Source organism: Nerophis ophidion, linkage group LG03 (genome assembly GCF_033978795.1).
Source record: "Nerophis ophidion isolate RoL-2023_Sa linkage group LG03, RoL_Noph_v1.0, whole genome shotgun sequence".
Taxonomy (NCBI): domain Eukaryota; kingdom Metazoa; phylum Chordata; class Actinopteri; order Syngnathiformes; family Syngnathidae; genus Nerophis; species Nerophis ophidion.
This window is the reverse complement of record NC_084613.1, coordinates 62,148,783-62,173,901: the sequence shown is the minus strand read 5'-3', so window position 1 is coordinate 62,173,901 and position 25,119 is coordinate 62,148,783. Positions and strand designations below refer to the sequence as shown.

Sequence of the window (25,119 nt, the reverse complement as noted above, 5' to 3'; positions counted from 1 at the left end):
TACGATACGTAAACTGGAAGGTGTAAAAGTGGGCGCGATGACATTCTGAAGAACAGTGGTCTCAACCACCGTGCCGCGGCCGCAGAATAATTTCTTATTAAAGTCTTTTTAAGCACACACATTTTTTGCCTGCACGCCATTGATAAGTGAAGGAATGAGAAGAGGTTAAAAAATAATTAGCGCTCCGACAGCTATTCAAGTAAATATGGTATATAAAATGTATTTAAAATTTTGAGTAAAATGATGTTCCTGCCGATGAAAAACAAGTAGACTTTGGTATGGTAAGTAGAATTTACTTTATACTGGCAAGTGAGTGTTACTTGATATTCCAGCATTAAATTTTACTTAAATAATTTGCGTTAAAATACTTACAATATTTTTTTAAGTAAATCTTATGAGTTATTTTATTAAGTGTACCTGCCCTGCCGGTTTGGCCGTTGGTACTGGGGGCTTTGGTGCTGTTTTCAAACTGCTCAAGGGGTATCTGATCCAGACTGGTCTCCGGGTCTTCCATGTAGGCGTTTCCTCCTCCTCCAGCCGCAATCATCAAGGGAACCAGCTCGTCACCCTCCACCTGATGAGGCAATATGTTAGTTTCAGCTGCTGCAGGAAGACCAAATGCTGCATGATCTTTTAAAGAGGACCTATGATGAATTTTTGTATTTTCTGACGAATAAATTGTGTTACAATGTTGGATACTTGTGTTAAACAATGCCAAATCGTTAAATCATAAGGTTCATGAATATTGGCGTGAGCTTGATCGCAGTCTTGGATCCCTCTGTTTTGCAGTCTGGCTATGTTTTTTACGTACTCAGTTGAACATGAAGTAAAGCTCTCAGCCAGAGGGGAATGAGCTTCAGGCCATGTGTAAAGACACGAAAAAGGTAAGCCAAAGTATTATTTTTCATCTAATCTGGGCATGTGCATAATAAAACCCACATTTGACCAACAGAGTGTTGTGCATGTGTACCTAATTGTGAGATTGGGTGAATCAATATACTGTTTATGACGTTTATTGTTGACTGTGTCTGGGAAAAAAACAGTGACTACTTCAAGATATGTATTTAAACACAACATTTTCTAAAGATACGTTTTTTTGATACTTTTGGAGCGAGGGAGGTATGGATTCATTTGTAATCTGTGAACACCCCAAGAATTGAACATCATGCAGACGGATTAAAAAAAGTGACCGTGGAGCAGAATTTACGCAAAATTTACACCTAAGCATAGCTCATATAAAATATCTAGACCAGTGATTCTCAAACTGTCATACTTGTACCACTAGTGGTACGTAGGCTCCATCTCGTGGTAAGCCAAAGAATCACTTGATTGAAGTACAGTGTTTTCCTATATTCAAACACAGTGTTACTGTTCAAACTGTGTGTAATGTTACATTAGCTAAAATATATTAAATATACTTGTTAAATAAAACTTCTGCCTTTTTTTAATGAATACTTAGGCCTCTACGCTGTATTTTAATGTTGGTCATTATGCTGGTACTTGGAAAGCCGAGTGTTTTCTGAAGTGGTACTTGGTGAAATCAGTTTAAGAACCACTGATCTAGACCTCAAGGAGGAGTCTTGAATGTAGATTAAAACCATAATAGATCACTTTTGAGATCCAATTGTATTTTAGGGCTGTCAAAAAAAAACAAGTTAACCCATGGGGTTAATCACAAAAAAAAGATCACATAAATTATGTATGTTAATCATATAATTTATTTTTACTGTGTATGCTCCAATAAAAGTGAATTTGTGTCCAAGTATTGGGGTCCTTTTAAAGGTAAATTATGCAAGCGAGTGTGATTAAATATGATTACTGGCTAATTAACCTGTGATTAATCATGATTAATCCAAACTCAAAAATGTGAATAATAAATACATAAATTTGACAGCCCTAAGATAAATACCAATAGTCTCACTGAAGTTTTAATATAGCTAAATATAGTGCAGCTCTCAGTGGAATGCAGTGTACAACCTCAACCAGAATAGTAACATAATTCTTGATGCATATGGTGTGACCTTAAAGATGTAGGTCGCTCCTCCTCCTCCACCTCCTCCGCCAGCCCACTTTGCGCCAGGCTCTGCTTGCAGGCCTTCTTCGATCACAGAAGACTCCCCCAGGCAAATCTCCTGGGTTTGGTTATTTCTCTGCACCAATAGGGTTGAGAAAGAGAGTCAAACTCCACTAAAACATGAATCCATATCGGGTTCAAACACTCTTTTGTAACGACATCAGTCAGTCGTTGCGCTTTCCGCACTCACTCCAGGGCATGCGTCCTCTCCTTGATGACCCACGAGGATGTAGAGTAAATCCCCTTTTTCCAGAGGGAACACAGCCGAAATGAAAATGCCGTGATTGCGTTTATTGTGGGTTTTGGCTCCTTTCCCTCCCGCAGCCCCGTAGGCAGAGATCCTGAACAAAAGGAGGGAATGATGGCTCACAGACAGTCACGGAATGCTTACTTCTGTGACTAATCAGAAATACTCTCATAGAACACAATAACAGGTACAGCTTCTCTTTTATGATGTGTGACGTATAACAACTTAGAAGAGTACTATTAGCAATGATTTAGATAACATGAGAAAATAGGAAAGAAATATAGTTTTGTTTATCGACTTGGGTTGGGTATCGCAATTAAGAATTGTGCCAACAACACATAAAAGTCAGTCAATGGGAGCTTCTCAGTTGCGCCCATAAAGCCCACTAAAAAGACATCCAAAAACCACCAACAATACTCCATTTACATTTCGTTAGATTAATATTAACCAGGTGTTAGCGATATTGTTATTATAACAGCTAATAATAAAGACGTACTTTTAGTGGCGTATTGATTACAGAGGTAACTAGCTTATGTTGCTATAATTACATCATCAGATGGTGAGCTGATTCTTCGCCTGTTAGCTGGAGAATGTCTGCCATGACTAGTAGTGTTGTTGTAGTTGAAGGAAGTAGCGAACGTTGTGACGGGTCTATGAAATGAATGCACCACCATATGCTTTAAATCAGACCTGGGCATTCTGCGGCCTTTGGGCTACATCCGGCTCTTTGTGCGTCCCTGTCCGGCCTGCAAGAGGCCAATCATAAATTACAAAATCAATTTTAACAAGTATCTTTGTCGAGTGTGCAATACAACCGTGCTGCTTTTGTTTTGAAAAGCGTTATTTGTATTACTTCCGTGTGCACGTATGCACGTGGGTTGTTGTGAGTTAATGTGAACAGCGGCAATCACAAATGACAAAATACATATAAAAAAACATCTATGTCGTGCATGCAATACAACTGTGCTGCTTTTATTTTGAAAAGTGTTATTTATGGACGTATGTCTGTGTGTAACCTGTGAGTAAAGGTGCACAGTGACACGTGATGCCCGGTTGTCAAACTTGGGCTTGGATTAGTGTTGTTTCTTCGATGCTGAGAATGTTTGGGACGAGCCAGACGTGGACGTGAGTACATCTTTAAATTCATTTATACACTATAATACAAAATAGGGGAAAACAAGGACGTGCTCAATGGCGGATAATAATCTAGACTATGAAACACAAACAGGAAAAAAAACACTTGCTCGATGGCATGAATAATGGACATAAACCAAAAGACTTAGCACAAAGGGAATTGACTATGAACTATAAACAAAACTTACATGACAAGGAACTGTGAACGAGGGCATGACAGTAGGAACAACATGGGTAGTGTTGTGTTTGTGGGTTTGTTTATGTGTTTTAGATCGGATGCTAAGTTTAAGTAAAACTGAGTTGAGGATCAGCAGTCTTAAACCGAAGTGTCTTTTTAAGAGAGGCGTGTACCCTTAGCCCAGCTGATCGGCGTTAGGACTGTTAAATGGCGTAGCAGTTCATTCAATCTGTACTCACGCTCAACCCGGTGTGCAGCCACTTGGTAAGTTCCCGTTTGCCTTGTTTTATGTTGTACCATGCTCATCTATATTATGTTGTGTCCGCTGCTTTCTAATCTCTGCAATAGCGCTCTTGTAGAGCCGGGCGCTTAGATAAATGTTTGTTTATCGCGGCACCTGTCTTAGCGTAGGTATCGCTACTTCCTGGTTTGCCGTGGGGCATTTTGGGAGTTGTAGTGATTTACTAAATTGCACTTTACAGAGGCCTGTAAATGGTAAATATAATGTTTGATAGATGAAACGTGCTCATGAATTATATAACTTTATTTGAATTGTATATGATCAACATGAGTTTATAAATGGTTGATATTTATTATAGATATTTATTATTATTATTATTTATTATTAAGGGCATTGATTTTGGTACGAAAATGATGCACTGCATTCCTCCTTTCAGATTTATTACCTAACTAACTGATTGACCAAAACTAACTAACCAACTAAGAACCAGCCACCAAATAATAACTACTGCTGCTGTTCTCCTGCTTGGAAAATAAATAAACGAAAAATATACAAAGTGGAAATCTTGAGTAATAATCTGTGCACACTTGGTTGCCCTTGCCGTGGGGAAAACGGAACAGGTAGGGTGTGTGAAGATGCCTGACTGAACACTTGGCAACTACCGGTTTAAATAATACCAATGATAATTACAAGCAGGTGTGAAAACTGAGGACAGGGGCGTGACATGACAGGTGAAAAACTGAGTTGTCATGGAGACGAAAACAAACCAGGAAGTGCCAAGACAGAACTAAATGTCCAAAAACTAAACATAACCTGACCAGACATGGCAAAAACCAAAACATAATCTTACAGGCGTGACACCGGTTACCACGCTAAAAAAAGAAAAGTTAATGACGAATCCCGTGTTTTCATCAAGACATGGACTGCCAAGTATTCCTTTACAGAAATTAAAGGTAAAGCCGTGTGCTTAATTTGTGGTACACTGGTTGCTGTGTTTAAAGAATATAATTTGAATCGCCACTACACGACGAAACATGCGGAAATCTGTCTGATGAAGTGCGCGCAACGGAGGCTGATGCGTTGGTGGTAGAACTGCAAACCCAACAAGGACTTTTGGCCAAATTTCACATCTCCAGAGATGCAGCCGTCAGGACAAGTTTCGTAATTTCTCACAAAATCGCCAGAAAAAGTAAGGCGTTTTCTGACAGAGAGTTTATTAAGGAGTGCTTATTGGACTCCGTTGCGCTGATATCCGGAGAAGAGGGGCGCATTTGACAACGTGTCACTCTCCCGACGCACTGTAACAAGGCCGGTTGAGAACATCGCTGGGAACTTGGAGCTTCAGCTGAAGAACAGAACGGCCGACTTTTACTGTTTTTCGTTGGCTTTGGATGAGAGCTGCGATGTACGTGACACTGCCCAGCTGCTCATCTTCTTACATGGGATAACTGCAGACTTTCAAATCACGGAGGAGCTGGCAGCCATGCAGTCCAATAAAAGGGACAACCACAGGTAATGACTTGTTCACAGAGGTAAATTTGTGTTTGTGTCACGCTTAGACTTGGTCTTGGGTTGTTTTCCCGAGGTGCAAAGCGAATGGAGTGGAAACGGCGTGAAGGCAAAGACATCTTTATTTTAACACTAAAACTAAAAACAGGAACCAACAAAAAGCGTGCACAATGGCGGTACAAAAAACTGGGCTATGAAACAAAAGACTAGCACAAAGGCTATAAACTACAAAAATGAAACAAAAACACTTGCGCAGTGGCATGAATAACAAAAACTTACGTGCACAAAATGGACAGCATAGCAAGGCATGAAGCAGATAATCGAGAGCGTGAAGGAGGTGCAGCAGTGGTAGCGTGTGTGCGTGAACGCATGAAGGCAAGCAAGCAAGCAAAGTTCCCAGAACGATGAACAGAAAGCAAATGACTTAAGTAGTAGCAGTGGTAATGAGAAACAGGTGTGAGAGCTGAGGGACGGGGCGTGACTAGGATGGCAAGGTGAATATCAACGGGTTGGCATGGAAACAAACAAAACCAGGAAATGCAAAACGTGAAACAAGTCGAAAAACAAAACAAAACATGACAAAACATAAACCTTGCTTAACAGGCATGACAGTTTGGACATTTTAGGACTGAAATGGGACAAGCTGGCAGGTGTGACAACAGATGGTTGTCCAAATCTGACGGGGAAAAATGTTGGACTTTTAAAGACGATGCAGGATAAAGTGACAGAAATTAACCCTGTGCAGAAATTGACATTTTTGCATCGTATTAGACATCAGGAAGTGTTATGTAAGACAGTGTTAAAAATAAAACCATCAAAAGGAATATGCTGCCCTGCGATGGGGTGGCGACTTGTCCAGGCTGTACCCCACCTTACGCCCGATTGTAGCTGAGATAAACACCAGCGGACCCCGCGACCCTAACGGGAATAAGCCGTAGGAAATGGATGGATGGAAAAGCAATCTGCTTTTGTATAAAGTTAAATTAGGTTCAATGACATTAATATTATTATTATTAATTAATATTATCATTATTTATCTTAAAGTGTATCGAAAATAATATTGAGCAAAATCTAATTGAAATATTGTCAATGTGGCCCCCCCGCAGTGCTTGGGTTGCTCATGCGGCCCCCGATAAAAATTAATTGCCCACCCCTGCTTTAAATGAACAAAATAGGTCAATATTACATGTTGTAATGAATGTGCCTGTTACTACATTACATATATACTGACAGCATGTACATTAAATCTTGATGAAGGTGTTTGGAGGTTTTCTAAATGCGCTTTATAAACAGCTCACTTTATAAATGACTAACATTGTGATTGTAAGTGATAGGAAAATTTTTTCTGAAAGTGCATTTCCTCTTTAATACAGCCCAGCCTCGACCTCTAGTGGCCCACTAAGTAACCTGCAAAATAAGTATGAAGCACTACGTCACTTACAGGTACCGGTTGGTGGCAGGGACCTTCCACATTTGGACTCCTTTCAAGGGCCCTTCTTTCCCCACAGTCACGCTGACATTTTTGTTCCTGTAGGTACTGTCACACTGGGCCTGTGTGGGCCCGTAAGGACCACTCGCGCCACATGAGTTAAAAAACCAGGTCATCAGAGACACATCTAGAAGATAAAAGTGACAAAAAAGTCCCAATAACTTTTGAGTTTCACCGCTAGATCCACCTGGAACATGAGAATGGATTAACGGCTTTTGCTCAGATGTTTTAGGGTACCTGGGACACGGTGATTTAACAATCCATAACATTTTAATATGATTTTGTCATTCATAATGGATTAAAAAAATGACAGAGCAGACGAGCAGTGGAAATTCACCTGATGACGAAGGCTCTGCGAGTGGACTTAAGAAATCCCTCAGGTCGGCCATGAGCAGAAAAGCGTTGAGATCTGAGATGAGACAGGAATAAATGGTGTTGTAAATTGGTGCGGAGTGACAGATTTAATCAACTTTTGTATGAACATTTAAACTATAAACTGAAGGAATGACTCCACCTTTGAAGCCAGAAAGAGACAAAACATTAGAAACTGTATGACCATCCTACGCTTTTTTAATTCACACCAGCTATTATTGCATTGGCTGTCATTACAGACTTTTGCAAGCATAACTTAACTAGATTTGAGCAAATGATTTTGAAAAAGGAATTAGTTACCAGTATCAGTTTCCAAAAAGATATTAAATTGGAAACATAACTACTCCTTTATAAATGTAATTAGTTATCACAAAAAGTAAATACCATATTATCCAGGCTATCAGTCATTACTTTTTTTTTCTACACTTTGAACCCTGCAGCTTATACCACAATGCGGCTAATTTATGGACATTTCTTCGCTAACGGCCATTATGTTTGGTATCAACAAATAGTTATCATAAAAAACTGACAGACACTGAAAAGGTGTGTTATTGTTTGTGCTATGGCACCATCTTTTGGACAAGTTTGCTTACTGCAGGTGATGCAGGTCGAACATGTACTTTCTGTTTTTCGTTTTCTTCTATAGCGTTTCTGCACAAAAAGCTTCTTCATTAATCATTTAAGCAACGTTTAAGTTTTAACAATTGCATTAATTTAAATGTATTTCAATGTCAAACACTGATTCGAGATACAAGTGTTTTGCGTTAAGGGGCAACTGCACTTTTTGGGGAATTTTGCCTATTGTTCACAATCTTTATGAGAGACAAGACAACAGTTTTTTTGCTTTTTGCATTTTAATTTGTAAAAATGGGCTTCTTCTTGGTGTTAGCAATGCAGCAAATGGTAGCAATCAATTGTGCCGCTAAGTCACTTTTAAAAAATGAATTAAAAAACGTCATCAATACTTCATTTATGTTCCAAAACTAATGTACTAACCAAGCTGTAGCAACAATTTTTGTAAGAGTGAACATTGAAGAACTTTATCTATCGTGGTAACACAATGTCTTGCGACGGCATGCTACAGCATTAGCCGTAAGCTATCTACGTCAAGAGAAAAGCTAGCTGAATCACTTTTAAGTTTATAATGCACAACGCAATGTGATAGGACACCAAATTTTACTGACTGAAAAACATGAACAAACATATTACAATATCTGTATCTATTAGCTGACATTTCATTTTTTGTTTGTATACTGCTAGCTCGACAGTGTTTGTAGTTGTAATAACAAGCATGACATGCGGCGTGTATCATGATCAATATTATAGTGACTCACTTGATGGACAGTTGTCTGTTTGGTTCAGCTGGCTGGGGAAGTTTTGTCAAATTGACTTTGGGTAAGCACGCTATTTATGTCGGAATAGCTTGGTTCCGAGTTCCAAATATACAGTGTCGAGTCACGCCCACCTCACTCTCTTGCCTTCTGCTCCAACATTTAATTCACCCTCTGTTCGTGCTCGCTTCTATAGGCATCCTCAGTATATTCAGACTCAAAAAGATAAGGTCTTGAATCCCTATTTGTCCAAAAATAGTTGTATTTGTTGTCTGTTACCAAGTATCCCATTATTAGAACACACTTGCGTTTGTTACCAATAATAGGACATACGTTTGTTGCCGGAAGTCGGAAGTATGCTGCTATGGAAAAGGAAATAAATGTGCTGAGGAAAGAAGTTCCGGTAAAGCATAAAATTACCAAAACACAGTAAATATTGAACATTATGCATATTATTATGATCGTTTCTGTTACTACATCATATATATATACTTGCAGCGTGTATACAAAACGTTGGAGGGTTTTGAACTTGTTTTAGAGGGCATTGAAGGCTACAATGGTGACTCCAATTAGCCACATTTTGCAAGCGTTTATTATCATATTTAGAATGTTAAAAGAAATTATTGTGAACGACGGGCAAAGTTTTAAAAAAAGTGCAGTTCACTTTTTTTGTCACCAAACAAATTAAACTTGAAAGTTGAGATACTACCGAATATAGCTTATCTTGCTCTACCGATACCGTCAATTGCTCTCTAGCGTAAGGAAGGCACACTGCTAATGATCAGATTAGAGAGTGTAAAAAACACAAGAAATCAATTTACTTAAGAAATCAGGCAAACTGGTAAACGCTCTGATTTAGAAAAACTGATATTGTGGCCTTTAAAGGCCTACTGAAACCCACTACTACCGACCACGCAGTCTGATAGTTTATATATCAATGATGAAATATTAACATTGCAACACATGCCAATACAGCCTTTTTAGTTTACTTAATTGCAATTTTAAATTTCCCGCGGAGTTTCTTGTTGAAAACGTTGCAGAATGATGACGCGTGCGCGTGACGTCACGGACTGTCAGGAAATATTAGCTCAGCACCAGTTAGGGCTAAAAGTCGTCTCTTTTCATCGCATGATTACACCGTAATTTGGACATCTGTGTTGCTGAATCTTTTGCAATTTGTTCAATTAATAATGGAGACTATAAAGAACAATGCTGTTGGTGGAAAGCGGTGTATTGCAGCTGTCTTTAGCATTGAGACACAGCCGGTGTTTCTTTGTTTTTAACACAGAGCGGTCAAGCGAACATGTTTCTGTACGTCAACCAGCATGTTTTTGGATGGGAAAATTGTGATATATATCTTACCGGAGACATCATTGGATTATTCGTCCTCCTGCAGTAGCTGTTTAAAAGGCAGCTGTGAGCTTGGCTCCTCGGCTTCTCTCTGAGACACTGTGTGTTCACCGCAGCCATCCGACCTCGAGGTATGCCTTTACAATCTCACTAAAACACTATTAAAACAATAAGCAGATAAGGGATCTTCCAGAATTATCCTAGTAAATGTGTCTAATTACATCTGAAACGCTCACACTGCCGCCGCCCAGAGCCGTCGCTTATTATTTTATTTTATTATATATTTTTTTTGTAGTCCTTCGCTATCAATGTCATAATCCACGAATCTTTCATCCTCGCTCAAATTAATGGGGAAATTGTCGTTTTCTCGGTCCGAATAGCTCTTGCTGCTGGAGGCTCCCATTAGAAACAATGTGAGGAGGTGAGGAGCCCTCACCCTTGTGATGTCATCGTCTGCAACTTTCGGTAAAGGTGAGGCTTTTTTATCAGCACCAAAAGTTGTGAACTTTATCGTGGATGTTCTCTACTAAATCCTTTCAGCAAAAATATGGCAATATCGCGAAATGATCAAGTATGACACATAGAATGGACCTGCTATCCCCCTTTAAATAAGAAAATCTCATTTCAGTAGGCCTTTAAACCTTTTTAGACTATGATTAAAAACCAAACCCCGAGTAATGTTGCATGGGTCGCTCTCAAAAGGTGAATGACTCCCACCTGTGTCAAAGCAGGTTGCACCTATTGCGAAATCATCCAGGGCAACATCAGCATTGGAGCCTTGGAGCCAAACAGCTGTCACTTTAACACTAAACCTGCAAGAAAACACATATCGTAGTTAGGCTCAGAGGAGCAAGCAGTAAAACAGAATGTATGCTGTAGTACTCATGATGAAGTCCAGTCAACGGCAGGACAACATCCTCCCAGTCATCCTTTGAAGGGCTCTTTATCTCCCAAACCAGGGGTGCAGTGGCGGTCCCATTTTCCTCCAAAGCCACAGACAAGGAGCCATTGAAGCGGCCAAACAGGTGAAAGGAAAAACGCATCTACGCTTATAAATGCAAACAAGATGTGAGCATGAGGTCCGCCATTTAGTTGATTCCCACAGAAGTCAGCTTACCTGGCAAGTCTTATTGGAGACAGGAGGAAGAAAAAAATGGCTCTGAACAGATGCCTCCTGCAGGGAATGTCTCGGTCTTATCTCCAGAAACAAGAAGTGTCCTAAGAGAAACAGCAAACTATTAGATAACATCTCAATTCCTAGAGGACTTTGTGTTCCAGCATCATTTTTATTGTGAAAAAGACATGCGCAATTATCAGTAACTTTTTAATGATGTAACAGCAATATTGAGCCTGAACATGAGAAAACGCTATCATTTCCCTCATCTGATTGCTCTTCTTTTGAGAAAAGAGGCAGTGAAAAACACCTTGCCTGTTGACATGATGCCACCTCTAACCCCATTTGGTGTATACCAGGGTTGTAAAACTAATTTTAGCTCAGGGCCACATTGACTAAAATCTATTCCCAAGTAGGCCGGACTGGTAAAATCACATAATAACTTAAAAAATTAAAGACAACATCAGATGTTTTTTGTTTTTTTTACTTTGGGTTAGAACAATCACATTCTGAAAAGGAAACACTTCAAGTTAATTGAAAATTTGGAGGAAAAATTTGGTGCAGTTTCAAAAACTAAGAACACAATGAAGAACACAAAGAACTTAGTATCTACAAAGCCCATCCATTTCTACTGCTTATTCCCCTTTGGGGTCGCGGGGGGCGCTGGTGCCTATCTCACCTACAATTGGGCGGAAGGCGGTGTACACCCTGGACAAGTCGCCACCTCATCGCAGGGCCAACACAGATAGACAGACAACATTCACACTCACATTCACACAGTAGGGCCAAAGGGTCGCGGGGGGCGCTGGTGCCTATCTCACCTACAATTGGGCGGAAGGCGGTGTACACCCTGGACAAGTCGCCACCTCATCGCAGGGCCAACACAGATAGACAGACAACTTTCACACTCACATTCACACAGTAGGGCCAATTTTGTGTTGCCAATCAACCTATCCCCAGGTGCATGTCTTTGGAGGTAGGAGGAAGCCGGAGTACCCGGAGGGAACCCACGCATTCACGGAGAGGACATGCAAACTCCGAGCCCGGGATTGAACCCTGACTACTCAGGACCTTCGTATTGTGAGGCAGACGCACTAACCCCTCTGCCACCATGAAGTCAATCTACGAAGCCATTAAACTTTAAATCAACATATCACATTAAAATAATATGCATTCATAGGAGAATGTATGAACACAAATTATACTGATAGAACATTTTTTATAAATACCATCCGATGCACTTTTCTTTAGGATTGTTGTCAGTTATTAATATGAATTGTTAATCATTTGCAAATGGTTCTGCAAAATTGTACAAAGCTACAAACTACAAAACAAGACAGGGAGAAGAAAAAGAAAAAAGAAAGAGAGAATTGGACTGGTACAACTCCATAGGCAAGGGACAAAAATTCATCCATACCGCTTGTCCCTCTGGGGGCAACGGGGGGTGCTGGAGCCTATCTCAGCTGCATTCGGGCAAAAGGCGGGAAATACATGGGAAAAAGCAATGCTGATTGGTTGGTTTACTATGATGAGTCACGATTGGTTAAGATTAGTGCAAAAACATTACGGACAGGCCAATCGGAGGCAAGGTAGGGTGAGTCATCAAACCAGGAAGCGAAATCACAACAGACGCGCACATCCCAAATGACAACGAGGAAGTCGGAGAAGAGAAAAATAGATATTAAAGCGGGCGATTCAAAAGAAAAAAAAAATATTGGAAAATGGAAGAGGGATTTTCTTCCTTAGATTACATTGCATGTTCTCCTTGCAGGCATTTTAATAATCAGCATATATTCTGCATATTCATGAAGGCAAACACTGGATTGCGCTCCTTATTTTCCTTACTTAAACATGATCCTGTTGGCACAAGATTACTAGATCAGCGTTGCGTATGCTATCAAGTTTGCATGTGGTTGTATACATGAACCATACATACTCTCATGCATATAATCACGCTTCATAAAACTTAAATTAACTTCCCCCCCTCTAAAGCTTAACCTATTTTACCATAACTGTGACGCTTAGCTGGAACGTGGCGGTGTTTGCGTTCTCCTGTGGGTGCAGCGAAGACGGAACACAGCGTGAAGGTAGGAACAATAATTTATTAATACTATAAAACAAACTAAAAACAAAGACACTTGCACAAAGGCACTAACAAAAACCAACAGAACTAGCATATGTGCTAAAAAGAACAAAGGTGTGACGCTTGGCTGGCATCGTGGTGCGTGTTTGCCTTCTCGTGGTGCAGCGGAGATGGAACACAGCGTTAAGGTAGGAATGATGATTTATTCCTTACTACAAAAACAAACTAATAACAGAAATGCTGGCACATAGGTACTACAGACAAAACAAACAGAACTAGCGTGGAAGCTAGAATGAACAGAAAGCGCTAGTATGTAAACTAGGGACAAGTAAACAAACAAAATAGCATGGAAGCTAATGGGTGAAACAAGATAGTTACCACAATGCGGGAAGAGCGATGTCACTTGCTGCGCGTAGCAAACTATAGTTAGAGAACGAATGACAAACAAGGGCGGTCTTAAATTAGGAGATAATTAATCAAATCAGGTGCGTGACGACAAACAAGAAACAGGGGACACTAAATGAGTAACCATAACAACAGAAACCAAACAGGAAGTGCCACCAGGAACCAAAAATGTCGAATACAACACAGGATGATAAAACAGAAACAGAACCAGTATATGACATGGTCCAAGACGTGGACCATGACAAAAGGGAACAGAAGGCGCTGGCGTGTAAGCTAGGGACAAACAAACAAAATAGCATAGAAGCTAATAGAGTACGCAAGGTAGTTACCACATTGCGGGAAGAGCAATGTCACTTGTTGCATGAAGCAAATAAGAGTCCCAGAACGAAAGGCAAACAAAGTCGGTCTTAAATAGAAGGCATAATCAACTATCAGGTGCGCGACGACAAACAAAAGACAGGTGACACTAATGAGTTACTAAGACAACATAAACAAAACAGGAAGTACCACCGGGAACTAAAGACGTCAAATATAAAACAGGCAGTGATAACAAAACAGAAACAAACACAGAAACATGACATGATCCAAGTCTTGGATCATGACAATAACATTGTATAAGGTTAATATGACTCACTCTCCCCCTGTCCTGTTTATCCGCCTTCTTTTATAAATCAAGTATTCATTTATTTTTTGTTGCATTTGAAGCGATTGTAATGTTGATAATTGAGGTAATTATTTTTCATTACCAATATTATTTCTATTGGTATACGTACTACTCCATTTGTAGTGCAATATTGTTCATTGTTATTTATGTGTTATCTACTTCATTAACTGGGTCTTCTTTATAATTTTTGCTGTCATATTTGGACATATCGTATTTGCTATCGTATTTTTCGTATAAGTCGCACCTGCCGAAAATGCATAATAAAGAAGGGAAAAACATATATGAGTCGCACTGGAGTATAAGTCACATTTTTGGGGGAAATGTATTTGATAAAACCCAACACCAAGAATAGACATTTGAAAGGCAATTTAAAATAAATAAAGAATAGTGAACAACAGGCTGAAAAAGTGTACGTTTTATGATGCATAAATAACCAACTGAGAAGGTGCCTGGTATGTTAACGTAACATTATGGTAAGAGTCATTCAAATAACTAACATATAGAACATGCAATACGTTTACCGAAAAATCTGTCACTCCAATTCGCTAAATCCCATGAAATCTTATACGTTTAGTCTCTTACGTGAATGAGCTAAATAATAATATTTGATATTTTGCAATAATTTGCTAAAAATTTCACACATAAGTCGCTCCTGAGTATAAGTCGCACCCCCAGCCAAACTATGAAAAAAACGGCGACTTATAGTCCGAAAAATACGGTAATTCAGTTCTGTTTTTGCAGTTGTCGTTATCTCTCGCTGTCTTATCCCCTTCTTGTCCATGCAATTCCCCACTCTGTTTTCTTGTTTTTATTCTTTCAATCCCCTCCTGCGCAGGTCAAGCTGTGCCGAACACTTAATACATCCATTTAGTAAAGCTAAATACAAATAGGGCAACAAGAAGTATTCTATACTTCTCTTTTATAAAGCAATGCTGTTCAGCAGATATGGGCATCTACGTTTGTACATCAACAATATGATTTGCCTCAATAGCTGGACAGGACAGGTAAAAAGAAAAAATATATATGTTTTTGTGTGTTTTAACACATGCAACCTTTTGTTGATCAGGTGCTATACAGGATGTAGTGTAAAAAGTCGATTAGGTGCACAATATAGCGATTTTTGGAACCATGTGTGTACAAACACAGCTCATTAGCTTAAAAGCCACAGACACACAAAACGGCATGTCACCTTGCACATGAAGATATTACCTGGAGTACTTTTCAGGGTGAGACCCTGCATGTCTTCTTTCTGCAGAAGCTCATCACTGGCCACCCTCCTCCAGGCTGAGTGCAGCTTGGACACCGACCAACCGCAAGCATCCTGCTCAAATGAGCAGTGTGAGCCAAATGGAAGTGCACCTGAAGACAACAGCAGGATTGGTATCAAAAAACCCATCTGCTACTACTAAAATCTCTTCCCCCTGAATCCTAATTTTTCCAATATAAGGTGGCATTTTAGGGCTCTGAGTTTTGGAATCAGAACATGTGCTCATTGCGTTTGTGCAGTTGTTAAGATCTTGCCTTTACACAAAACCACGGTGAGTGGGAAATAAAACAATCATTGTGTAATTAAAATGTAGACTTTCAGCTTCCAGGGATCCGACTCAGAAATTGGAAAGAGATTGCTTGTCTTCCGGCATTCACACATATTGTAAGTTGGTGCTGACATTTGAAAGGGAGATGACTCAAAGCCGAAATCTGAAGACAAGTTTAAGCCTCAGCTGTCTGTACATCGTCTGCGGGATATGTAGTCCCTTGGCTGTTGGAATGATCTAAAGCTTCTGATCAAAGGCACAGCAATTTAACAAGGATCATCAACAGGTCATGAAAATGCATTACTGTCAAATAAATCCTCACCACAGATGAAACCCTCATCTTCTCCTAGGGGGCAATCAGTGTGGAAATCGCACACTTGCTTTTGGTCGATGCAATATTCAGGGTTTTTACAGTAGAAATGATCGCCACAGTCCACGTCTGGTTTGAAGGCATGATCCTCGTCATCTGGGCAAAAACGCAGAAACAGAAATCACATACCCACTCAGACGGCTTTGGCTTTCTGCTCTGTGTGACGCGAGAGGAAGCTCAGTGGGATTTAGTTTCAACAAAAAACATTTTCAGCTCACCTAGCTCACAAACTAAGAACTGCAGAGAGTCAAGAGCCACAATGGCTCCGTCCTCCACACACCCAGTGTAACTCAGGGTGACTTGGAAGGGCTGGTCCATTTGGCCTATAAAAATCTCCACTGTTTCCCACTCAGTCCTGCATCAAAGAAAATGTGATGCAGTTCAGTTCTGTTCAGTTTCAGTTTATTTCAAACATGCATACGATACAATGTAATAATGCATCACATATTTCCAATTGTTTCATTACAGCATGTCCAAAAAGGAGTAGGAAGAAGCTGAGCTTATTAAATCCTAGCCCTTTTCATACCATAGCAATTTTGTCGCATTTCCTTGTTCTCTGTAACATAACAGTGAATAAATAAATAAAATCCATCCATCCATTTACTAGCGCTTGTCCCTTTTTGGGGTCGCGGGGGGTACTGGAGCCTATCTCAGCTACAATCGGGCGGAAGGCGATGTACACCCTGGACATGCACCTGGGGATAGGTTGATTGGCAACACTAAATTGGCCCTAGTGTGTGAATGTGAGTGTGAATGTTGTCTGTCTATCTGTGTTGGCCCTGTGATGAGGTGGCGACTTGTCCATATAAATAATAACGGAACGCAAAATCACTATAAAAACATGTAAAGCACAAGTTTAGAAATTAGAGGTGTCATACTTTTAACGAGTTAGAAACATTTCTGCATTAATCATGTAGTATACCTGCAGATTAATTACGCAATGTATTTCGACTGTTGATGCTCCTTTACCTTAACTGCGGATGATTACCTCAAAGATTGTTACGCATTCAGTGATCAGGTATATTCATAGTCATAGGTCAGTGCAAAGATGACTTATGACACTGTTGTGCTCGCTGGCATATTTGGTGTCAAAATGCACCCAGATGGGATTTTAGATGCAACTGTAAGCAAGTTTTGAGCAAATAAAGGGAGTGCATTCAATTAAAACATTTTATAAGGTGTTCCTATATGACAGGGGTCAGCAACCCGCGGCTCCAGAGCCGCATGCGGGTCTTTGGCAACTCTGATGTGGCTCAGCTGCATAATCGCCGACCCCCCAGACTGTTACGGGGGGATTCCGGATTTCGGTGCCTCTCCCGGACATCACCCAGCGTCAACGTTCTCCGATTTTCACTCGGTCTACAACATTGAGGGCGTGCCGTGATGGCTTTACTTTTAATGTCCTCTACAACATGTCATTGCGCCCGCCTTTACGCAATGTTATCTGCGTGCCGACCGGACGAATGTATTTAGCTGCTTCTATCGTCACATGTACGAGATTGGAAGGCATACTGGGTGATACAGGTTACACTGAAGGTTGTGATGCAAACAACTTTAACACTCTTACTAATATGCACCACACTGTAAACCCACACCAAACAAGAATGACAAACACATTTTGGGAGAACATCCTCACAGTAACACAACATAAACAGAACACAACAAATACCCAGAATCCTTTGCATCCATGATTATTCCTGACTATAATATACACCCCGCTAGCACCAAACCCCGCGCCCCCAACCCCGCCCACCTCAACCGACACACGGAGGGGGCCAGGGGGGGTACTTGCTGGACTGGCGAGCAGTTTGTACATGTAGTAGAAGGTGTCAAAGGCTATGGCTTCATAGCACGCCCTTATTATTGTTATCTGGGTAACGACCAGCAGATATTCGCGAGAATGGTTGCGGCTCCCATTGTCTTCTTTATTTGGAGAAACGGGTCAAAAAGGCTCTTTGAGTGGTAAAGGTTGGCGACCCCTGCTATATGACATTCTGACAATAAAATTGCAATAGTGTCAAAATATTAGGCTATTTTTTAAAATTAATTGTAATTATGCCTTGGTATATTAACCTGTGATTAATCATGAATAAAAGGGCTATATCATTCAAATCCAACTGTCCTCACCTATTAGGACCTGCTGTTGTGTATTTGGAATCTGCATATGTTCCCAAAATGTTGAATCAAACTGTAGAGGCATTGCGGATATATTTACAGAAAAAATATTGCCTTCCTTCAACGAGCCGTATAGAATTTGCCCGGTTGGTGACGTTTTTGCCATTGGTGATATCAGTAGATTATACATACTGTATATGGTGGAGATTTACCCAAAGTGCTTTTTGTGAGTCTGCCATTGTAGTCCAATGTCTTAGTCAATAAAGCTCCTTTTTTTCCCTATTTTCTTGTTGTGTGGCAGACTGGCTCATACATGGACATGCATCCTCCACTGTTGCCATTCCTAATACAAAGTAGCGTACAGTTCTAACTTAATCACTCAAGTGTACTCGCTATGAAAGCGCTAAAAACTACAAAAAAGACGACAGGGAAAAGACGCTTTTGAAGTGAAGACACGTAAATAAAACCGCCCACAAAACGACTTGAGAATTATCTGTAAAACATAATCTATGCAGAGTTTTGAACCACCATTGCATGTAATGTAAAACAGAAGGAAGTGTTTTAAAATAGAATAAAAATCACATTAGGACCCCTTTAATCTAAATTCAGAAGTGTGATTAAAAAAAATAATCATTTGACAGCACTAGTAAAAACACACTGTGGATCCCTTCTTAAGTTCAGTGAGTTACAAGTAAAGATGGGTATTGTTTAGATTGACCAAATAACGCTGTTGGTGCTTATACTGGTAGTTAAATTAAAACATGCAATTTTTTGTAAAAAAACAAAAAACGTTTTATTTATAATCTAATTTGGTGAAGTTGAACGGACTACATTGCAAAAATTCAGTGTTCAAAAGCAAGAAAAAACAAAACAAAAATTAGGGGTATTTTATTTGAACCAAGCAAAATTATCTGCCAATAGAACAAGAAAATTTGGCTTGACAAGACTTTCCAAAACAATTAAAATTAGGTAACCTCAATGAACCCAAAATACCTTAAAATAAGTATATTCTCACTAATAACAACTGTAGTACTATATGAGTACGTATGTTCTATTGTTTCATTGAAAATAAAACAACAAAGTCTATTTGACTGTCATCTGTTTTAATTATGAGACACAATTGTGTCAAAGTCATGATTTTTTTATTTTTTTATTCTTGAAATGAGAAATTACTTTAAAATAGTAGTTTTATACTTGTGAGTGTTGATGATTAGATTAGATTAGATAGTACTTTATCTATTCCTTCAGGAAAATTAAAATTTTCAGCAGAATCCCATTCAAGATCAGACAAACATTACAGGGATACAGAACAGGATCGCTGACGGGTCTGCCGGCTTCCGGCGCCACTTACAAAAAAGATGAGATACAGGTAAACGGGGAGGGGGGTGGGAATGGGGAAAAAAAATAGAAGATTAAAATAAAAGAAAATTAAATTAAAAAAATATCGGTTTAAGCCTGGGCCCTGGAGAGGGGGTCCAGACTGAAGCCAAGGGAAAAAAACAACAGCTCATAGCCATAGTACACAGGGAAAGATCAAACATCAAAGAAGAAAAAGGACATTAAAGACATTAAAGCAGCGGATACAACCAGCCCCTTCTACATACAGCTATGAATAAAAACTAAAAGAAACATATACACTGTGGTGGCCTCTGCGGTGTTCCATGCCATCGTCCGCTGGGGTGGAGGGAGCATGGCCAGAGACAGGAGCAGACCCAACAAAGCAACCAAGAGCGCCGACTCCACTCTCGGCCGCTTACCAACTCTCGGCCAGTGTCCAGTCTGCATGGATGAGCGAGGATACGTCCAAGGAGACTAAGGTCTCACCCAGCCAAGATACCGCGAAGCCTCTCCGTCCCAGCGCTCAGTGCTAGCTCCGCAGCCCTGTCCCCTCATCCACATCTCCTCCAATGCCTCCAAACCGACTCCGGTGGGGCAGAGACCCAGCAGCTGGTCTCCATGGCCAAAAGGATCCCGGGAGGCAGATCCAGAAGTCCACAAAAAAAACACAGCAGAGGTCACGACAGTTCCACCCCTTGTCACACAGTCCCAAAGGGTCTCGGACCAAAAGGCAAAAAAATATAACACATGAAAACAAGAGGGAAACACAAAAGGATGATACAAGAGCACAGAGCTCCTGCCAACAGCAGCCACTACAGCAGCACAATCTTGGGAAAAATGAATAAATGAAATAACAGCTTTGCATCAGTGGATATTCTAGCTTTAAGCATGTTTTAGGTCCTAAAATCTCAGCAACAAACGGTAATATCTTACTGGGATCATTTAGGACAAAAACCCTTAAAACAAGTGAAACACTAACATACAATCTGCTTAGTGAGAATAATTATCTTATCAGACAGAAAATAAGCAAATATCACCCTTATTTGAGATATTTAATCTTACTTAGATTTCAGTTTTTGCAGTGTAGTAATCAAAATACTTCAACTATATAAATTAAAAACCACAAGGAAGTGCTGTGTTGATTTGGTTCCTGTCTAGTGGTGTGTATGAGGGCTGCTGTTGGCGTAATGGCGGTAAAAAAGTTTTTTTTTTTAAATGTCAGACTCTGTGCTTCTGTCGAGACACTACATTAGTTCCAAGACATGACTGATGTCAATATCACCACCAGGCCCTTGTTGCAGGTGGCTGAGAAAAAACAAAGCATCAATTGCTTCTTAATTTTTTGGTCTTCTTACTACAGTTTATGTTGGCACATTGCCAACATAAACGGGTGCCTATTTCAAGTTACAAGATACCTCCCTACCACTAACTGGCATAAAAAATATCATAGTGAACCCTGTGAGATCCACCCAACACCCATTTACTTACCTACTAGCAATAGCTAGCTGACTATTAAAGAGATAGTTAGACAGACACAACTTTGTATTTATTGACAATCATTAAATCAAAGAAAGAAACCACTAAAAAACATGAAAGAAGTGTGCTATACCTAATTTGCTAATGAAATATAAGCTTAGCACTGCTACAACCTGCACCATACTGAAGCAGAAGGTGTCTATTAAGGCCAAAATCATTAAAGTAATTTAAAAAAAACAGCGGATTCGTATTCATAAAAATATGGAGATGCTTCTGATGGTGTATTTGACAGAGAATCAGCTCAAATCAGATACTTTAGAAGCCCAAGGTAAATGTTGTACATTATTATTACATTACTTCATAAAACTGCTATAGTAGTTTGTAGTACACTATATCATATTGTTTTTCATACAATATTCCTTATGTAGAAGTTCCTTTTGTTTTAAATTTTAAAAAAAAGCATGTTACATGGTAAAATGATGATGTTTTGGGGGGGCCCAGAATGGATTCATTGAATTTTAATTCAATTCAGAGGGAACGTTTATTTTAAATACAATAATTTTGAGCTATTGCTCTGTAAGAAAAACTTTCCGATATAAGGAATAGGGGAGAGTGGGCCTGCTTTTGCTCCGAGATGTCAAAAAATCGGCCACCAGACAGGGTTAATTTGGCATCACATGCACACAATTACATTCGTAATTGCAAGATGAAAAGCTTATTCATCTGGAATAGTCAAAACATTGCATGATAGGCTGCTTGCTGCCAGGACTTAGATCATTAGGGTAGATTTGGTTGAAGGACCTCTATGGTAAAACATTCTTTTTTTTTGTGGATCAGTTGTACATTTATTGAATTATTAACTCATGGTATTTTAGCAATATAGAGTCTGGTACTTTGTTGTGTCATTGACTCAAATTTTTTGACATTGTAGCTTCCAACAGATTTGTTGTATATGTATTGTTTTATACTGGCGCCTTGTTGCCTAATGTTTGTGCGTGAGTGTAATTATTGTTGTGTCTGTAAACTGACACGGCTTCGCAACTGAAGTTCCTAACAGATAAAATAGACTGGAAAAATTTCCCCGCTTAAAACTTTTAAAAAATTACTGCAAGTTTTTTTTGCTTGTAATGAGCAAAAAACAAACAAAAAAACAACTGCCAATGGGACAAGTCAAAATTGTCTTGGTAAGATTTTTTTAAATAAGACACTGTGATGAGGTGGCGATTTGTCCAGGGTGTACCCCGCTTTCCGCCCCAATGCAGCTGAGGTATGCTCCAGCACCCCCCGCGACCCCAAAAAAGGGACAAGTGGTAGGAAATGGAGGGATGGAAGACATATTTAAACTAAAAACTTAAAAGTAATCTTGAATTTAGCAATTAAAAACATATTATTATTAGCTATATTTAGTATTATTGTGAAGTTGTGTGTCTTACAACAAATTAGTGATGCTCAAAAGTAGTATTTTTTCCCTCAGAAGATCTATTGTCGAAAAACAAGTTCTTATTTCTCACTGAAAAAAATACTATTCAGGGGATTGTGACAATGGATTATGTTGGTTTAGATATTTTGACTGAAAATTAAAAATATATTGTTGGGGAGATTCTGAGTGTTTCCAGTGTACTTGAATTGAATTAAAACAGCCCCAACATTGCAAGCTATGCCTCTTGCTGCTGGGAATGAAACTCCTAATACAGTACTGTAGATTTGGTTTGTGCCTGGCTGCTTGCTGCAAGGAATTAGAAAAGTCAAACGAGATTTGGATTAGGGAAAACACGTCGGGGAATAACCATGACAGTGCATGACATACGGCACTATTGTGCCTGTTGAGTTTAGAAAAAAATATCTACAGTAAGAATATTGGCAAGTATACCTTAAAGGCCTACTGAAATGAGATTTTCTTATTTAAACGGGAATAGCAGGTCCATTCTATGTGTCATACTTGATCATTTCGCGATATTGCCATATTTTTGCTGAAAGGATTTAGTAGAGAACATCGACGATAAAGTTGGCAACTTTTGGTCGCTAATAGAAAAGCCCTGCCTTTACCGGAAGTATGTGCTGGTGACGTCACGAGTTGCAGGGTTCCACACATATTCACATTGTTTATAATGGGAGTAACCAGCAGTAAGAGCTATTCGGACCAAGAAAACGACAATTTCCCCATTAATTTGAGCGAGGATGAAAGATCCGTGTTTGAGGATATTGATAGAGGAGGACTAGAAAAAAAAAAAGAAAAAAAAAATCAAGTTAAAAAAAAAAAGGCGAAGGCATTGGGACGGATTCAGATGTTTTTAGACACATTTACTAGGATAATTCTGGGAAATCCCTTATCTTTCTATTGTGTTGCTAGTGTTTTAGTGAGTTTAATAGTACCTGATAGTCGGAGGGGTGTGTCCACGGGTGTCTTGAGGCCAGTGTCTGAGGGAAGTCCACGGCAGCTGTATGGACGGCGCAAGCTCCGCTGATCTCCGGTAAGAGGTGACTTTTTACCACAATTTTCTCAACGAAAACTGCTGGTTGACATTTAGTCGGGATCCATCTCCGCTTGACCGCTCTGATCCATAGTAAAGTTTCACCTCCGGGAATTTTAAACAAGGAATCACCATGTGTTTGTGTGGCTACAGGCTAAAGCTTCCCAACTCCATCTTTCTACTTTGACTTCTCCATTATTAATTGAACAAATTGCATAAGATTCAGCAACACAGATGTCCAAAATACTGTGTAATTATAACGACTTTTAGCCGCGAGTCGTGCAGCGCTAATATTTCCTTACAGTCCGTGACGTCACGCGCATGCGTCATCATTCCGCGACGTTTTCAACAATAAACTCCGCGGGAAATTTAAAATTGCAATTTAGTAAACTAAACCGGCCATATTGGCATGTGTTGCAATGTTAATATTTCATCATTGATATATAAACTATCAGACTGCGTGGTCGGTAGTAGTGGGTTTCAGTAGGCCTTTAAAAGGCATTTCTAAAGGTCAGAATCTGGGATTAGTGTTTGCAACTATCACCTCAATGTTCACTGAATGACACTTAGCTCTATAAATATGATTTTACATGTGCAACCCAGAGTACAGTTAATATCTGCTACAGTGAACGTGTCCTTAAAATAGAGTCACACAACATAGCGTAAGGTCTGGGATTATTGAGTCCATTAGTTCAAAGCCACCACATCGGGCCTTCATACGACAACCTTATTGAATATGCCCACCCATCCTTCTTCTGTCCCGGGCCATTATATAAATTCATTTCCAGAGTCTGCGTCAGGAGACACGGATGCTTTTAGCTCCGCCAGAGACCGGCTGAATGCCTGTATTAAATCAATAGCAAATACCTGTCCCTATTTCCCCAACAATACCCCTGGGATATGCCATTTTATTCCACAAAGCGTCTTGGAAACATTTCTTTTATACAGTTTAGAACCACAGTGAGGTAAAAATGTATTTGTCTGTGTGGTCGTGTTTGGCCCCATTCACCTTTCACTGCATTGAAGCCAAACTTTGTTCTCTTTAGTTTACAGCATAGGTGTCAAACTTAAGGCCAATGGTCCAGATCTGGCCCGCCAAATAATTTTATGTGGCCTGTGAAAGCCTGGGAATAATGTGCTTTAATAAAGTACTCTATGATGCTGTTCTGTTGTTGTTGTTAGGTTTGTTGTGGTCTCTCTGTCTTATCCCCCTCTTGCAACCGCAATTTCCCCCTCTGTCTTCCTTTTTTTGTCTTTCTATCCCCTCCTACTCCGGCCTGGCTGCACCAAATAATAATTTAAATCCTGTGACGTCTCGGTGGCATTGTGGTGAAGAGTTGTTCTCTCGTGGGTGCAGCGAAGATGGAACACAGCGTGAAGGTAGGAATAAGAATTCATTTATATAATAAAACAAACTGGGAACAAAAACACTTGCACAAAGGCACTAACCAGAAACTAACAGAACTAGCTTAAGAGCTAAAAAGAACAAAGGGCGCTAGCGTGGAAGCTAGGGACATAAACAAACAAAATAGCATAGAAGCTAACAAGTATACAAAAACAGAGTTACCACAATGTTGGAAGAGCGGCGTCAGCTGCTGCGTGTAGCAAGCAAGAGTCCAAGAC

At 39.8% G+C, this 25,119-nt stretch overlaps 1 protein-coding gene across 2 annotated transcripts in view; it reads right to left on the bottom strand.

Moving 5' to 3' along the window:
- The window catches only part of ltk (leukocyte receptor tyrosine kinase), a 138,850-nt gene that overhangs the window by 50,881 nt on the left and 62,850 nt on the right, over positions 1–25,119 (bottom strand). For both annotated transcript variants that reach the window (XM_061895830.1, XM_061895831.1), the window contains exons 5-15: positions 16,315–16,451; positions 16,049–16,192; positions 15,401–15,550; positions 11,043–11,143; positions 10,808–10,968; positions 10,643–10,737; positions 7,210–7,281; positions 6,825–6,999; positions 2,265–2,415; positions 2,022–2,150; positions 418–574 (exon numbers count right to left, since the gene is read on the bottom strand). In XM_061895830.1, the coding sequence (XP_061751814.1) occupies positions 418–574; positions 2,022–2,150; positions 2,265–2,415; positions 6,825–6,999; positions 7,210–7,281; positions 10,643–10,737; positions 10,808–10,968; positions 11,043–11,143; positions 15,401–15,550; positions 16,049–16,192; positions 16,315–16,451 (1,472 nt within the window). The remainder of the gene's footprint in view (positions 1–417; positions 575–2,021; positions 2,151–2,264; positions 2,416–6,824; positions 7,000–7,209; positions 7,282–10,642; positions 10,738–10,807; positions 10,969–11,042; positions 11,144–15,400; positions 15,551–16,048; positions 16,193–16,314; positions 16,452–25,119) is intronic.